This window comes from Schistocerca nitens, chromosome 3 (assembly GCF_023898315.1).
Source record: "Schistocerca nitens isolate TAMUIC-IGC-003100 chromosome 3, iqSchNite1.1, whole genome shotgun sequence".
Taxonomy (NCBI): domain Eukaryota; kingdom Metazoa; phylum Arthropoda; class Insecta; order Orthoptera; family Acrididae; genus Schistocerca; species Schistocerca nitens.
The window spans coordinates 947,722,783-947,741,898 of NC_064616.1; the positions used below are offsets into that span (position 1 = coordinate 947,722,783).

Here is a 19,116-nt window from a genome sequence, read left to right on the forward strand (position 1 = left end):
TTCTACAAACCCTCTGCCACGCAGTTAAGTGTGAATTGCAGAGTAGTAATGTAGATGGTTTTCATGATTTTAAAACTTACGATTATTTGTTTGTTGTGTAGTTATCCAAATATGTGTTGATTAATTGATAGTGAGAGGAAAATGTAAGGTTTTTGTGTTATGAGGAATGATGTGGGGGTGGGTAGTGGGGTACTATGTGTGTGTATCATGTAGATATAAAACCCATTGCTGCCATGTTAACAGTAATGAGAGTGTTATATTTTATTACTGGGATAGTTCTGGCTATGTTATTGGATACACTGTGTATATTTGTGAATGCTTTTGTTAAATCGAAATAGATTTCTTTGTGGTCAGAATATGAACTGCATAAATAATAAAAATAAAGCTATGCTGAAAGCAGCGCCTCACAATTTTTTATTCTGTTCTCAATATCAGTTGAAGTATTACATGTCATCCACCTTACTCGGCCAACTTTCCTGCTTGATTGTATTGACATCAGTTATGTGCAAAAATGGGATTTTTGTGTGTTCATAATGAAGGAAATGGTGATGCTAACCTTAATGTGTGTGACAGAGCTTGGAGTGGACAAGTGCATATGGCAACCAATGAGACACATTGGAATTGGGTTGATGAACTTACAGGAGCAATAGAAAGGACGGCAAATCACGAGATGATGATGATGATGATGATGATGATGGGTTTGTGGGGCGCTCAACTGTGTGGTTATCAGCATCCGTACAAATTCCCAACCTGTGCTCAGTCCATACTTGCCACTTTCACAAATGATGATGAAATGATAAGGACAACACAAACACCCAGTCATCTTGAGGCAGGAGAAAATCCCTGACTCCACCAGGAATTGAACCCAGGACCCCACGTTCAGGAAGTGAGAATGCGACAGCGAGACCACGAGCTGCGGACGTATCATGAGAGTTTGAACACGCCATCATTACAGAAGTGCAGTACAGAGAAAATAGTGCACAGTGGGTGCCTCGAATGTTCACTCCTGACATGACAAAGAGGAGATTGGATACATTTCGGCAACTTCTTGTGTGTTTTGAGTATGGGGTTGCCAGGTTCCTAAACAACATTGTGGCAGGTGATGAAAGCTGGGTTCACCATTTTGAGCCTAAAACAAGAGAGCATCAGTGGAGTTTCACCAAAAAGGATCACCACCATCAAAAATGTCAAAGACCATGCCATCAGCAGGCTATATCATGTTCATAGTGTTCTGGGATGTTCAAGGTGTGGCACAACCATAAACTCTGCAAGGTACTTTGAGACCTTCAGAAAACTGAAAGCATAAATTTGAGAGTTCATCCACACAATGAGCACTCTCTCCTTCAGCGTGACAATGCCAGACCACACATGAGTGCTGTGACATCTGCAACAATCAGATGCCTTGGGTTTACTGTCATCGATCATTCTCACCTTCAAGCAGTTCACTTTCATAGTGACAAGGCAGTGTAAGCAGAGGTGAGGTTGTGGCTCCGTTAAGAAAGTCAAACATTTTACATTGACAGAATCAACGAAACTGGTCTCTTGTTGGGAGAAATGTGTTCGTCATCAGAGTGATTATGTTGAGAAATAAATATGTAGACATGGAGATTAAAGAAGCAGAATGTTAGTAAAGTTTGTTTTATTTAAAAAGAATGATGAATATGATGGTTCAGGATACCCACGACAGTATTTTTGGAAACAAATTACTGTATTATGACTTTCAGTCAGTCATGAGGCACCTCCCATGGTTGGTTGGTTGGTTTGGGGAAGGAGACCAGACAGCGTTGTCATCGGTCTCATCGGATTAAGGAAGGATGGGGAAGGAAGTCGGCCGTGCACTTTCAGAGGAACCATCCTGGCATTTGCCTGGAGTGATTTAGGGAAATCACGGAAAACCTAAATCAGGATGGCCGGACATGGGATTGAACCGTCGTCCTCCCGAGTACGAGTCCAGTGTCTAACCACTGCGCCACCTCGCTTGGTGCACCTCCCATGGTGTTAGGCTCATAACCACTTTGAAATGGTTGTGGTTGAACTGGTGGTGGCATTAGAAAAGAAAATTCCAGCTTGTGCTGTGCTCGATTTCCAATTTCTCCACAGTTTCTTTTCTCCCAGGTGAGCTAATTCAACAATGTATACACCAGGTTGAAGTTGAATTACAATCTTTGAACAGCAAGGTGGTGTGCATTACAGAGCACCAGTGGAGAGAGAATGAAATGCAGCATATAAGACTATCATCACATGAATGTGAGCATTGCTACTGTATAACTAGCTTAAGTAGTGGGCGATTATGTATCTATATCAGAGCTGGCACACTCTTTAAAGACAGAAGAAGATCTGACCACAAATAGTGTAAATAAACATTTTGAATTGGCAGCCAGTGAGCTAACAAAGCTAGACATCCATAAGAAGCCAATCATTCTGTGTGTGTACCACTCATTTGGTGATGACACTTTCTTCAACAAGCTGACATCCTGGAAAGTGTCTAAGCCCCAAAACAAACATAATAATATGTGGATACATGAATATTAATAGAGGTTTTGAGGTTGTGCCACAAATGGTAAACACAGCTATTAGATTATCAAAAAGTTGATCATTGGTCTTAGACCATGTATGAGAGCATAATGCCTCTGAACTTTTTATGTAAAAGCTCTTAAAGCTTCTGAAACAACACAGAATTTATTAAGATTCACTTCTTTATTCCTCATGTCTATATATTCATTTCTCAACACAGTCACCCCAACAACCAATATGCTTCTTCCAATGAGAGACCAGTCTGTTGCAATTACTGCAGAATGTTTGGCTTTGTTGGTGGTGCCACACCCTCACCTCTGCTTGCAGCACTTCATGACTATCAAATTTAGGTCCTTAAAGATGTTCTTTATGTTTTGGAAACAGACGAAAATCAAATGCGGCCATGTTGGGACTGTAGGAATGATAATCGATGACAGTGAAGCCAAGGTGTCAAATTATATTGCTAATGTCATATTGCTTGTATGTGGTCTGGCATTGTCATGCTGCTTCACTTGTGGATAAACCCTTTGAATTCGAAATTCGATTACAGCCTGCTGTTTCTAATGCATACACACACTTACGTTACACTCCGCCAAGTTAACACTACAATTCAGAGTCCTTTAGTGACACAGAGCTGTAAAAATACAAACATGAAGAATAAAGATGTAGAACGTTAATAACATATGTTTTATTTATAAAAGTTTAACAGTTCTCACATAAAAAATTAAGATGCATTACTTTTCAGGAGGCCCTCGTACTTGAATATGTTGATAGGAAAAATTGTGAAGTGTTTAGAAGAGACCTTGGCCTTTGAGAGCATTATTTTTAGATATTAAAGCTAAAGACTGGCTTGATAAAACCCACAAAACTGCATGCCTACAAAAGCATCTTCTCGGAAAGTGAAATACATACGTGTTATAAGGCACAGGCAAATCAATCCTGGGATGAAGTGTATATGGAAAATAATGTACATACTAAATTCTCTAAATTATGCACATTGTTTAAATTAATTTTTGGGGAAACATTTCTGAAAGTGGCCCATTCAACTGCAGCCACTTTCGAAAATAACTGCAGGTAATGGAAAGAGATCTCAGAAACATACATTTCTCAGTTCTTTACAAATGCACTGCACTAATTCGTAGCTCCCAGATTATTATCACAGGTACAAAAAAAATATACACGAGAGTACTCCTTGTTAGGAAGAAGAAAATGAAGATCTCAATGCTTTGTTTTTGCTGATTATGTCACCATTTGAGGAGAGACAGAAATGGAGGTTCAGAAGAGACTAGATTACTGGAACACAAAATTTAAAAAATTCATGTTAACGGTGAGTTAGAACAAGACAGTGGCAATGAAGATAAGCAGGACACCCACACCTCGTAACATCATACCGGAGGGGGAGAAGGTCGAATATGTGAAAAGCTTCAGTTATCTGGGTAGCATCATATCACGCGATGGAAGTTCCAAACTAGAAGTCTTAAACAGAATAACAAAAGGATGATGACAATGATGATGTTGGTTTGTGGGGCGCTCAACTGCGCGGTTATCAGTGCCTGTATAAGTTCCCAACCTTTGCTCAGCCCTATCTCGCCAATTTCATGAATGAGGATGAAATGTTGAGGACAACACAAGCACCCAGTCATCTCGAGGCAGGTGAAAATCCCTGCCCCCGCTGGGAATCGAACCCACAACCCCGTGCTCAGGAAGCGAGAACTTGACTGCGAGACCACGAGCTGCAAACAATAACAAAAGGATCTAGCCTTTTCCACCAAGTACGAAATCTAATCTGGGAAAAGGAAGTCCCTCTAAGGGCCAAACAGACCATGTATAAAACTTATCTCCTGCCAGTCATGATGTATAGTCGAGAGGCCTGTGTCATAAATAAGAGATAAGAGGGTCAAATACAAGCATGTGAAATGAAGTTCCTTAGGTCAACTCTACAAAAACCTAGGAGAGACAGAGTCAGGAATGATTATGTAAGGAGAGACCTGCAGGTGACAATGACTACAGAGGAGAGGATGAGTGCTTTGAGATTGAAGTGGTTCGGTCATGTGAAGTGTGAAGTGAATGCACCCAACTCGAACTCCACACAAGTATTTGGAGATGGAGGTACCGAGAAGAAGACCAATTGGGTGGCCTAGAAAGAGATAGACAGACTAGGTTAAGAAAGATTTCAAGAGGAGAGGATTAGCATGGGATGTAATGGAGAGAGAAAAGCTATACCACGACAGAAACAACTGAGGCACATCGTTCACCAAGTTCCTACCTGGCTCGCTGGAAGGAAATCCTGATGATGATTACTCCTTGTTGCAAAGTATCATTCAATGTGAAAATAAAACATAATTAATAAAAAAAGCAGTGAAGGATGTGATAAAACATGAACCTGGAAAAGGCAGGCACAAACTTAACAAACAAAGAAATCAATGATAGGTAGAATAATAAAAAATCATCAGGAACTGGCAAATATTGTTGTTGTGATGCGCCGATCATTCAAAGTGCTGCCGCACAATTACGCGCGTCCTCTACATGCGGCGCTGTCTGCCAGCCGTGCGGCAGCCGCGCCACCTAAGCGGCCAGCCAGCCAGCGTCCGCTAGACTCGGACTCGGTGCAGATTTGACCGTTACTGTGTACACGTGCCTTACGTGGTCTACTCGCTCTGTGACTTACGTGTATTGTGTCGTCTTTTGAAATATAAGTGTTCAACTTAATGTTATAACAAATGTGAATGACTATTTCACTGGTATTGTGGAGAACTTGCAACCAAATCTTTCTGAGAACATATGTAGCATGAACAATGACTTGCACAGCAAGGACAATGATGATGATTCCCCACAAGAGAGCTTAAAGTCAGCAGATGTGCATAGAAAGCATACAAGCACCATTAACAAATGTAGTAAGTAAGTGTTTAATTTAAGGCATTTTTCCAGAGTACCTAAAGCACATGTGAGATGTGCCATTACTAAAGACTGACAATGTGCAGAGTATTGAAAACTGCAGGCCAGTTTCACTACTTGTCTGCATTCTCAAAAATAATTGAAACACTCACGAAAGAAAGACTAATGAAATGCAAGAATATGCACAACCCTTTTAATGAAGCACAGTTTAGTTTCCAAAGTGGGGTAAGTACAATATCAGCTGTTACAAAATTCACAAAACTGGTGCTTGATACTCTTGACAAGGGTGATTGTGTTACTGATATACTCTTTGACTTGTTCAAAACTTTTGATGCTGCTGACCACAAAATCTAATTAACAAGCTATTATCATTTGGTGTAAGAGGAATAGTGAATGAGTGTTTCTAGTTTTACCAACAAAACAAGGTGCAAAAGGTAGAGTGAGTTCATACATCTGCTGATGATAAATTTTAAGTAAAACAATTGTCTGACAAGAAACATATCAACAAAGGTGTTCCTCAGGCTAGTTTATTGGTCTGACTCTGTTCTTAATCCTGTGTTGCAGTTGTGCACTGCAGTGGATAGCTGTTAATGACTGTTTTTTGGTGTTTTAAATCAGTCCTGAGGCTGCAAATACACCCAGTCCATTCCAGTGGATACTTCCTGCTAGTGCTGTCCTCTGCATGCATTTGCAGCCTCAGGACTAATTAAAAATGCCAAAGAAGCGATGTTAATAGCTGTCCACTGCACTGGACAACTGCACCACTGGATACGTATCATTGGCTTTTCCAGAATGTTGAAGGCATGGAGAAAAAATTCTCTTATCTGATGACAGCAACACATTAATCACTGATAAAACATCAACTCTCCTATTGGAGGAATCAATGAAATCCTGAAGGCTGTTTATGATTGGTCAGTTTGGAATTAAAATAAAGTTAAACATAAAAAACAAACAATATGCACTTCAGCTTAAAGTGGGAATGCAACTCTGTCACATTAGGTGTAGATGATACAAATATAGATTGTGTCTATGTAAGTGTTTTTGTTTATTATTCAACTGTAGTTATTTTTAAGACTGGAATGTTCACCAAACTGACTGAGCTGGGCAATCATACAAGCATGTACAGTCAATGTTGCTAGTGATGCTTTTGTTACTTTAAAATTGCAGAAAATAAAACACTGCAACAAAAAGATTTTATAGTGCGTCCAACTTTTCTTGGCGCAATGCTCTCTAGTACTGCTTAGCACTCGTCAACAGAATTCTGAAGTTTTCATGGCAATTGCCACTGTGCTTGTCACTGCTGCCAATCTATGCAAGCTAACACTGAGAGGCACTACAGTAACTATTATGCAATACTCTGCTTATTGTTTGACCTTGAGCTGTGGCCTTAATTTAATTTCATATTACTTTCATTCCTACAAATAAGTACCACATGTGAACATGAATGTTGACTTAACGAAACCTTGGTACTTCTGTGTGTCATCTCCTTTAGCAAGTGGTGAGAATGTGATGCAAGCTGCAAACGTTATCAACATTGGCAAAGATATTCCCTGCACAATATTCCTCACTCTGCAGCCACCGCAGTGCTTACCCATTTATTCACCACGCTAACCTCTCAGACCAGCCAAGAAAAGTTGGACAAGCTATAGCCTTTCAACTACTGAAATCAACTTTACAACACACACTGATAATTAACAGCAGCAATGACTGAACATCACAATCACCAAATTAAATGATAAATTACCACATCCAGTGTTTGGCATATTTGTCAGTGACAAATAATCATAACTTTTCTAGAGATTAAATATATTTAAAAAGGGATTAGGTGACTTTCTAAAACCTCTTTGGTGACATGAATAATATTTAATCCACTGATAAAAGAGCCAATAGGAATTTAGAAACTCTGTCATTGTGACTTTACAGTTTTCATAAAAACAGTTTTCATAAAAACAGCTTTGATAACAATACTGCCAACCATTTTATTTGCAGTTGGCTCTATTGTCACTGTGCTGGTGTTTTATATGTAGTTTATTTCAGATTTAAGTGCCGTGCTTATTTTCATTTATTCAGTTAACATTACGAGTGATTGGCAGGGTGCAAGTTGTTTTTTCGGGACAATTTGGCTTCTTTGCTTGTGCAGGTACTACAGGTATCTGTGAATCTGTCAGGCAATTTTCTATCTATTGTTTTTATTTGTTTGTTTAATCTGAGATAATTTATAAAAATTTAAATATAATTTAATAGCCTAATACTATTTTCAATGTTATTTAAAACTTCCCTTATTTGTGTAAACATATTTTAAGAGGAATTTTGAATATTTATTTCCAGGATAATGTTGGGCTACGCACATGAATCTGGTCCAATGAAGCAATCAGAAAAATGTTACAATGGTGGAAGATTTGTGAAAGACCTGCAAAAAGGAAAAAAGAAAAACAGAAAAAAAATTAGATAGCTACTGTTTTCCAAAAGGCAATCCAGTGTCCAATGCACGTAACCCATCAGCAGAAGCAGATACTTGTTCTGAGCAAAAACCTAAACTAACTGCATCTGATGTAGGCATTTTGCAGCCTGACGGAGGAGACGTAAGCAAGCAAAGTCTGAGTCCGATGGATGTAGCAACTGTGACTGGAATCCACATGACCCTGGGTTATGTTCATACCCATTCAATAACAGTGTTAGAGACAGAATTGTTACAAAGGGCATTTCAAATGTTGATCTTCAAACAGTTTAACTGATTGCAGGCAAAAACAGTAGAAAATTTACCAAGCACCACTTTTATTCCAAATACGACATCTTTTCAAAAAATTCCAGAACTTCGTCCACAAAATTGTTCTATGCTTATCTTTTACTTATTGTGCATTGTCTTCTTTAAAATACTCTCCTTCACAACTGAGACACTGCTCCCCTCTTCCTTAAGCAGTCTTGGTACACCTCTTGTTGGATCAAATGAAGCACTGTCTGTGAATTTTCTTTTATCTCGTCCATCATTGTAAATCTTCGTCCTTTCAATGGGGTTTTCAACTTCAGAAATAAAAAAATGTCTGCAGGAGCCAGGCCTGGAGAGTAGACAGGATGAGGCAGCACAGCAATTTCATTTTTGTGCAATAGTCATGCAGGTGTGTTATCTTGATGCAAGAGCCATGAATTGTCTTGCCACATTTCAGGCCGTTTCCTTCTCACAATTTTTCACAGGCATCGCAACACATTCCAACAGTACAATCGATTAACAGTTTGTCCCCGTGACAGGAATTCATGATGAACTAATCCTTCAAAGTCAAAGAAAATGATCAGCATGACTTCGACATTTGACCCGACCTGATGAGCTTTTTATTGGTCTTGGAGAATCTTTTCCAACTCATTGTTAAGATCAAATCTTTGTCTCAACATCATAACTGTTGACCCATGTCTCATCACCAGTTTTGATTCTCTTAAGGAACATCTCATTCTCATTTGCGTGATCCAAAAGCTCTTCACAGGTTGCAAGGTCTTTCTGATCTTGACTCAGGAGCTGTGCGATGAACTTGGCACCAACACGATGCATTCCACAATGCTGTGTCAGAGTTTCTGATATGATCCAATTGAAATGTTACATTCTCCTGCAATCTCTCAAACAGTCAGTCTTTGATTGGCACACACAATTTCGTTGACATTTCTGACATGAGTGTCGCCAGCAGAATCGAAGTGCGTCCTGAACGAGGGTCATCTTTAACCTCCGTCTGGTCATTTTTAAACCATGTGAACAATTTGTAACGCCAAGTACGGCTTAAGCACTCATCACCACAGGCTTCCATCATTTGGTGTGTGTCTGCAAAAAAAAATTTAATGCAGACACATCGCTGCTCTAACTCTGTCATCTCGAAATTTGAAAACTGTGCAACATAACGTTCTACCCAATACACCACTGAACAATAACTAACAGACATACAACAATGAAACTTCCAGCAGTTACAAATTGAACACAGGCATGTGCAGGGATGCCAGACCTTGTACTCTACCAACAAATTTGAAATAAAGAGACCGGTTAACATGGAGTGACAGCCAGAAACAACTCTGCTGTTGGCGATGCTTATTATTTCAGAATGATCCAAAAAAACCTGTTATATCCAAGTTAGCTAAACTAGATAAAGGATTTGACTACACAAAAAGAACTTTGAGAGAGCTCTACTCAATACTACCTAACCACGAGTATAGTTTCTTGGATAAAAATAATTCTTTACCACGGAGACATGATGAATGAAGCCTTGGAGGTAGCAGCATGCATTTCACATTCCAGAAACTATTGCTGAAAGAAAGGGACCTTTTACATGAGCTGTTAAAAATAATTTTAGGTGTGACCTGTCGTTAGTCTCACGAAATGTGCCTTTTAGGGGACATAGTATGTGTTCAATATGTAACTGCTGGAAGTTTCATTGTTGTATGTCTGTTTGTTACTGTTCAGTGGTGTATTGAGTACAACATTGTGTTGCACAGTTTGCAAATTTCAAGATGACAGAGTTAGAGCAGCAACGTGTCTGCATTAAATTAAGAGAGGCCGATAATGGTAACTTCTTTGGATTAATTGAGTTAATACAACCCATTTTTAACAGAATTTACAATTTACGTTAAAAGCTGTCAAGAGGAACATGAAAATATAGTGCACTATTTATATTGCAGAGCACAGAATCTTTGCGTGGGGACAATATACAGTATTAAAGAAAATCTTAGAAGAAAGGTGGAAAGCTCTGCTTTTTCCATTTATTTGTGATGCTATTCTAGAAGTGTTCAAGACTGAACAAAATATTCTGATTTTAAGTTCTTTTTTTAACAAATAGGAAAATAAATGGAAAATTCATGAGAGGTTTCTAGATATTTTGATTTACAGAAAAAGACTAGTGATACAATATTAGTAATGCTATCATAGATGTATTTAACAAGCATGAAATTTATTTACAGCACTGTTGTGGACAGTGCTTTGATAATGGATCAAATATGACTGCCAAATAAAAGGTGTGCAAGCAAAAATTAGAGATATTTGTCCACAGGCAACATTTTCTCCTTGTGCAGTTCTCTGAACTTAGTAGGATTACATGCTACAAGTAGTAATGAAGCAGTAGGTACATTCTTCAGCTGTACAATTTCTTCAGTACAAGCCCACAGAAATAGGAGGTTATTAAAATACACTGGCAGTCGATTTCTTTATGACCTGCCTGAAACAAGATGGAGTAGAAGAACTGATGCAGTGAAGCCTACATCAGAAAAATTACCAAAAGAAACTTTAAAATACACAAGAAGTTCATGCAATTTGTATTGTGATAGGATAACAAGAAGTAAATGGGCTGATCAAGTGTTCCTCCAAGTTTAAAACACTGATTTTCTTGAATATATATAAATGTAAGAAGTTTGATTCTGCAGTCAAAGGATGTTCCCTTTAACAGCAAAATGAAAAATATTAAAGCTCTTAAGTTACCATAGATTAGGATGAAAGAGCTCTCTGGCCTGAATTCTTTAGCAGAGCTAAAAAATGTCTGCTGAAATTGTGATTGAGACAGTGTTTTGAAAAAAGAGAGAAGGGAAATGAAGGTTTTCTTTGAAGAATCTCATTGGGGTAGTAGTGGAGCACTTGACACACTCCCAGATGAAACTGAAGAACAGTTCAAAGAAGAGGTTTTTAATGTAGTCACAGACAAGATTGTTTCTCTGCTGGATTGTCAGTACTCAAAAATGAGAAATATTTGTGCAATATTTGAAGCAATTTTCAGAATAAATACAACTTTGGATGATAGTGGTATAATTAAGAAATTAAGCAGAACTTATCCTGAGGATCTGAGTGATAGACTTTATCAAAGAAATATGAATGTTTAAGTCAGTGAATGCACCTAGTTTTCCAGATCTAACAAAGACAACAGAAAACAAAGGGTTTTCATTTCTTCTTCTAAACAAAATTTATAAGTTGAAGTTACAATTTTTGTTCCCTGAACTTTGCATTGCACTCACAATTTTCACTACCCTATAAGTGTGTGTTGCTTTGGGTGAGAGTGGATTTAGTAAATTAGCATAATCAAAAATCATTGAAAATCAACTTTAGGCGAAGAGAAACTTGATCATCTAGCATTGTCATCAACAAAGCATGAACTGGCTTCTAAAATGGTCTTCAGTGATGTAGTAGCTAACTTCATCAGTTGCAAGAACAGTGTCAGCTGAACAATTTCAGAGAACTGTACATGGAACAAATCTTCTGATAGTTTCAACCAGACTTTTTAAATCAAGGTAATGAAGTATGTTGCAAAGGCTTCTCACTAAATGTTACGTTTGTTTCTTCTAGTGACTATTATTATTATTATTATTACTATTACTTCTTTACTTTCTCAGACGTTATGTCTGGTTAAAAATGGAAAGTGACGCAGACCTTGATCAAGCGTGACTTCTTTTTAACTGTACGGTATATGTTACATTGTGTTTACAAACTTTCGGGTAATTGAACATGTATCAATGTATTGCGTTGATGTACTGGTGGATATTGTGTGGTATGACTCCTGTAGTTGACAGTATAATTGGTATAATGTCAACTTTATCCTGATGCCACATGTCCTTGACTTCCTCAGCCAGTTGGATGTATTTTTCAATTTTTTCTCCTGTTTTCTTCTGTATATTTGTTGTACTGGGTATGGATATTTCGATTAGTTGGGTTAATTTCTTCTTCTTATTGGTGAGTATGATGTCAGGTTTGTTATGTGGTGTTGTTTTATCTGTTATAATGGTTCTGTTCCAGTATAATCTGTATTCATCATTCTCCAGTACACTTTGTGGTGCATACTTGTATGTGGGAACGTGTTGTTTTATTAGTTTATGTTGTATGGCAAGTTGTCGATGTATTATTTTTGCTACATTGTCATGTCTTCTGGGGTATTCTGTATTTGCTAGTATTGTACATCTGCTTGTGATGTGATCTACTGTTTCTATTTGTTGTTTGCAAAGTCTGCATTTATCTGTTGTGGTATTGGGATCTTTAATAATATGCTTGCTGTAATATCTGGTGTTTATTGTTTGATCCTGTATTGCAATCATGAATCCTTCTGTCTCACTGTATATATTGCCTTTTCTTAGCCATGTGTTGGATGCGTCTTGATCGATGTGTGGCTGTGTTAGATGATACGGGTGTTTGCCCTGTAGTGTTTTCTTTTTCCAATTTACTTTCTTTGTATCTGTTGATGTAATGTGATCTGAAGAGTTGCAGAAGTGGTTATGAAATTGCAGTGGTGTAGCCGGTGTATTTATATGAGTAATTGCTTTGTGTATTTTGCTAGTTTCTGCTCGTTCTAGAAAGAATTTTCTTAAATTGTCCACCTGTCCATAATATAGGTTTTTTATGTCGATAAATCCCCTTCCTCCTTCCTTTCTGCTTAATTTGAATCTTTCTGTTGCTGAATGTATGATGTATTCTATATTTGTGGCATTGTGATCGTGTAAGTGTATTGAGTGCTTTGAGGTCTGTGTTACTCCATTTCACTACTCCAAATGAGTAGGTCAATATTGGTATAGCATACATATTTATAGCTTTTGTCTTGTTTCTTGCTGTCAATTCTGTTTTCAGTATTTTTGTTAGTCTTTGTCTATATTTTTCTTTTAGTTCTTCTTTAATATTTGTATTATCTATTCCTATTTTTTGACTGTATCCTAGATATTTATAGACATCTGTTTTTTCCATCGCTTCTATGCAGTCGCTGTGGTTATCCACAATGTAATCTTCTTGTTTAGTGTGTTTTCCCTTGACTATGCTATTTTTCTTACATTTGTTTGTTCCAAAAGCCATATTTATATCATTGCTGAATACTTCTGTTATCTTTAGTAATTGGTTGAGTTGTTGTTTTGTTGCTGCCAGTAGTTTTAGATCATCCATGTATAGCAAATGTGTGATTTTGTGTCGATATGTTCCAGTAATATTGTATCCATAATTTGTATTATTTAGCAGGTTGGATAGTGGGTTCAGAGCAAGGCAGGACCAGAAAGGACTTAATGAGTCTCCTTGGTATATTCCACACTAAATCTGTACTGGATGTGATGCGATATTATTTGAATTTGTTTGGATATTAAGTGTGGTTTTCCAATTTTTCATTACTATGTGTAGGAACTGTATCAATTTAGGATCTACTTTGTATATTTCCAATATTTGTAGTAACCATGAGTGGGGTACACTATCAAAAGCTTTTTGGTAATCAATGTATGCGTAGTGTAGTGACCTTTGTTTAGTTTTAGCTTGATATGTCACCTCTGCATCTATTATCAGTTGCTCTTTACATCATCATGCTCCTTTGCAACAGCCTTTTTGTTCTTCATTTATAATTTTGTTATGTGTTGTATGTGTCATTAATTTCTGTGTAATGACTGAAGTTAATATTTTGTATATTGTTGGTAGGCATGTTACGGGGCAATATTTAGCTGGGTTTGCTGTGTCTGCTTGATATTTAGGTTTCAGATAAGTTATTCCATGTGAAAGTGTATCAGGGAATGTGTATGGGTCTGCAATGTAACTGTTAAATAATTTAGTTAAATGTGAATGTGTTGAGGTGGACTTCTTTAGTGAGAAATTTACTATTTTATCTTTTCCAGGGGCTTTCCAATTGTGAGTAGAATTAATTGCTTGGGTGACTTCATGTTGCAAAATTATCACTTCAGGCATTTGTGGTATCATTTTGTATGTGTCTGTTTCTGCTTGTATCCACTGTGTATACCTGTTATACTGTACCGGGTTTGACCATATGTTGCTCCAGAAGTGTTCCATGTCTGTTATGTTTGGTGGATTGTCTATTTTAATGTATGTGTTATCTATTGTCTGGTAAAATTTCTTTTGGTTTGTGTTGAATGTTTGGTTTTGTTTCCTTCTATTTTCACTTTTTTTGTATCTTCTAAGTCGTTTGGCAAACGCTTGCAATTTCTGCTTCTTTTCATCTAATTGTTCTATCGCTTCTTGTTGTGAGATTTTACCTAACCTTTTTCGTTTTTTGTATGACATTTCATTTCTTATAAATTGTGTTAGCTGTCCGATGTCTTTTCTCAGTTTTTCTATTCTGATCTGTAGCCTGTGTTGCCATGCTGGTTTTGTGGGTTTCTTCTGTGTGTTGGTTGGTTCTGATCTCTGCCTAGTGTGTATATTTAGTGAAGTGAGTGCTCCTATATAAACCAGTAGTTGTAACTCTTCCATGGTTGTATTTTCATTTATTTTGTTGTGTATGATTGTGTTGATAGTTGTTATTGTTGTTTCGACTTGTGGGTTGTTTGGTGGTCTATGCAAGATTGGTCTAATGTCTGTATTTGTGTCTTTGTATTCTATATATGTCAGCTGAAATTTTTCTTCTATATCTAACATGTGTGTGACTTCGTGTTCTATTTGTGCTTGTTCTGGTGGCTGTCTTAAGTTTCGTTTTCCTCTGATTGTTTAATTGATGCGTGTTGTTCTTTGTTTGTTTCCTCTGGGATGTTTGAGTCCATTACTGTATTTTCTTCTTCTTCTGATTGCACATTATATTGTTTCAGTATTTGTTGTACTTGTTGTTTGATGTTTTCTAATTCTGACTGGGGTATCCTGTTATTTTTGATTATTACAAGGATCTGATCAGCTAGTCGTTGTTCTGTTAAAAATTTTAATTCTGGGTATCTGGTAATAAATGTTGTGTGTACTTGTGATCTGTATTCAGTTGTGTTGGTTCCTAAGTTTGTTGCTTGGTAATAACAGAACATGAGGTGTCGGTTAACTTCATCTGACCATCTCATCCTCTGTCTCTGTTTTCCTTCTAGGGTGGTTGCAGGAAGCATATCCTGCAAAACACCTCTATTTGGATTTAAATCATTTTCCGTGTGACTAGCAGTGTCATTACCATTGTGGGCGGGCATAGGGTTCAAGCGCTGTCCCCGACCGTGACGGCGCTTGTCCAAGGCTTCTTTAGTTCTGTCCTGAACCAACTAATCACACTAAAAGGGGGGGGGGGGGTTAGCCCTATTAGTGGTTTGTTCTTTTCGTCGCCTTTTACGACTAGCAGAACATACCGAAGGCCTACTCTTTTCCCGGGCCTCCATGGGTCACTTATTATTATTATTATTATTATTATTATTGTGGACTAAAATTTGTATCTCTGCATATATGGCACTTTCAGTTAATTGACAGTGCACATTTAATTGACAGTGCATTATGCAGACAGCATTTATTTACTGCTCACTTGTAAAACAACACACTGAAGAATCAATATTTGTGATAATTAACTAATATGGAGCTGAAAAGGCTTGGGGGCCCCTCACAAAAATTTGTCTAGGGGCCCATGAAAACTATATGCCCCCTACTACTAGTTCTATACCTAATCAATGAACAAGCCAGTTCGGACTTACATTTACCAAGGAAAAATGAACAAAAACTCAATACAGTATTTTCTATCGCAGCAACAGTAGTGATCAATAATGACAGAGGATAAATACACCACCTTGTCACACCACAATGCTTTCACAAGAAAATCGTGTGGCAAGACCTACAGTGTATGATGATAATGTTTTTTCATTCTCCTGAGTTCAACAATTCACTCATCACAAGAGGATGCTAACTCAGTTCTCCATACAGTCTAAGGTGAGGACACACAGACATGCAGCAGACAATGTTGCACGTTTATGGGACCGGAGTCAATTTTCCGTGTGTACTGAATTTAAGGTAAGGGGCACTGCAGCACATTCATGGTAAAAGAGTCACCAATGGATGTCCTCAGTGTGTGCAATGATGTGCAAAATATGTTTTATATTATAGTTACATGGATCAATCTGTGTGTAATTCTAAGACTATTGTACAATAGGTAACAACCAAATGAGACAGTGCAGTCACTAAAACACTTATCTGCTGTTCTGGAGGGTGGAGTTGGCTCTGTCCAGCAATATCAATTTACATTTTTTGTGATTTTTCTAAATCATTTCAAGCAAATGTTGGGATAGATCCTTGGTCGAGGCCACGGTTGACCACATGTCCTATCTTCATAAAAGCATACTTAGATGTTGTGTGCGTGTATGAATATTTTGAGCTATTTATTTTCACTGCATTTGAGGACAAATCCTGTATCGCGATGAGATGATCTTTGGAAGAATAAATTATGAGGGCACGCTGAAAAGTAATGCCCCAAAATCTATTTGGAAACTTAAAGTTTTTTAAAAATAAAACAAGCATTAACATTCTAAATCTTTATACTTCATGTCTACATACTTGCATTTGTCTGCCGCAAGAGGGCTCTAAATTACAGCGTGTAACATGGCAGTGTGTAATGCATCTATGTTGGTGCATGGGAAAAAGTGTGCTGTAATCAAGTTTTGAGTCCAAAGAGTTCATCCACACATGGAGCACCCTCTGCTCTTGCATGACAGTGCCAGACTACACACGACTGCTATGACACCTGCAACAATTTGACCCCTTGGCTTCAGTGTCATTGATCATCCTCTATACAGTACCAAACTGGGCCCATTCAGTTTTCACCTGTTTCCGATACTTCCTTAAAGAACACCTTTGATGACTTCACTTTGATAATGATGGACCAGTGCAAGTAGAGGCAAGTGAGTGGCTTCGTCAACAAAGTCAAACATTCTACAGTGATGGTATCAACAAACAAGTCTCTTGTTGGGAGAAATGCGTGTGTCACAATGGTGACTATATTGAGAAATAAATATGAAGACATGAATAATAAGATGTAGAGCATTAAAAAGCTTTAAGAATTTTCACATAAGAAAATTCGAAAGCATTACTTTTTGGTGCGCACTCATAATTAATAGATAAAATACAAAAGGGTTTCTGTGGACTTGAGGCGAATAGGAGAGAAATCTTGGCAGACAAGAGTTGATTGGGGGTTGTGATGGCTTGTCGATAAGAGCACTAGTCACAAAATACATTATCTTCATCCAGCGTACCATTTTAATCAGGCAAGGAGTTGCAATGCAGAGTATATTTTGCTGTAACGCGAAAATTTCATTCAGGGAACTGTTGTCACCACTAGGGATATCCACTAATAATATTTGGTAACAAGAATGTGGACTAAATTAATAACAAGTAACAGAACAGAACTTCCCTTCTTGAAAACTGAGGTTCACACTGTCAAAATAGTTTCTCAGATTTTCTAAATAGTACATGCACTGCGTTAATTTTCAGTTTACAGTTCTCGTTTTGCAGCTGCAACAGCTTTCCATAAACTATACTACAATTGGTGCAAATCTATTTACTTTTATTGTGATTTTTACCTTCCATCCCTTCTTCTTCCTCCTCCATCTCGTCGTCATGACCCTGTCGTTGTTGCTGTTGACTGTCACCACTGGCAGAACCTGAAGGCTGTGGAGTGGCTGGTGCCTGTTGTTGTGAGTGACCAGGTTGTAACACTCCATGGCCATCAGGACCTTGTGTGTAGATAGGTAAATATGCTGCCCAGCTATCTGCAAGTGCCTTTCGGCCCTTCGGACCAAGTCGTCCCAGTTCTGCCAAGAGCAGAGCCTGTGCTGCTTCACGTATCTATTCAATCATTAAGAAAATGTGGAACTTTTTCAATATCAATCAAAGTATTGACAAACAAGAAAAACTAGTCAGTTTTGGAAGTTGTAGCCCTTCTTAATTTCTGTGCTTGAAAAGAAAAATATGGAAAGAAATTCTGCATAGTTCATTATTTTTGTTTTAGAAAAGTAGCTTTAATCAGTTTTTGTTTATTATGCTGTCTGAAAATTAAGACTACATGGTAAAATCTCATTGATGTTATACGAATTTTCGCTCAGAGCTATTTCTATATACAAAGGATTGTAATTAGATGCTAATTTTACATCAGTTTATGTATATGGTGAAAGATACAGATTAAACACTTGAGTAGTGAAATAATATACATTTATGGTGTGTTGAAAATTAAGCCTGGATTACTAATTTGTAAAATAGAAAGGGTAGTTGTAGGGTTAAACGTATCACCTTGAAAAAATTAAAATTACATGCTCCATTTTTTGTTTGTTTTGAGGTACATGTCTGCAGTCCTTGTACCACAGTGCTGTAACACGCCACTAATGGAGACTAACCTAAAAGGCGCAACCCACTGATAAAGTTTCGATGCAGTTGTCAGGTAGTGTAGATGCTCTCAGCATGATTAAAGAAGTTGCAATGACAAAGAACATTGGGACAGATATCTTTTAACGAATCAGGAATTGCGAGGGAAGCTGAGTGCCTTGTGCTGTATGACAGGCATATCGCAAGTGAGGTGACAACGAAAAAGTGAAATCACACATCAATCAGATTTAACATTTTGCATTACATTTTGAGCACAACTAAGGTTGTGCTGTGTTCTGCAACTGCCCACACTCATGCAAAAAGCCATCTGAATTTGCTGGCAGGGCAATCCAGGTAGCTTTTTGGTTGCCTAATCACAGTGGGTAAGTGCTGGGTGTATCACTATGACTGTCACTGTATGGTGTTAGCAGACTATGCTCATAACGAACAGCTGTTCAAGAGGGTGCTTTTGATCCACGACAACACCCCAGCTCATTCTGTACAGGACATGGTCGTATATGCTGCTTCTGTGGGTATTAAATTTTGCTTCAGCCCTGTATTCTCCTGATAAGGTACTCCTCTTTCTTTAGATTAAGAAACTGTTGTTCAGTAAGGATTTCCAGTGCGCCAATGAGATGGTTTTTTTTGGTGGAACATTTACTGAGCAGCGGAAATGCAGACATTTACAAACAAAGTCT

The 19,116-nt window shown here is 37.8% G+C and overlaps 1 protein-coding gene across 4 annotated transcripts in view; it reads right to left on the bottom strand.

The window, feature by feature from the left end:
* Window positions 1-19,116, bottom strand: part of LOC126249024 (WD repeat-containing protein 7) — a 363,427-nt gene that overhangs the window by 80,454 nt on the left and 263,857 nt on the right. For all 4 annotated transcript variants that reach the window (XM_049950629.1, XM_049950627.1, XM_049950628.1 and 1 more), the window contains one exon: window positions 17,641-17,905. In XM_049950629.1, the coding sequence (XP_049806586.1) occupies window positions 17,641-17,905 (265 nt within the window). The remainder of the gene's footprint in view (window positions 1-17,640; window positions 17,906-19,116) is intronic.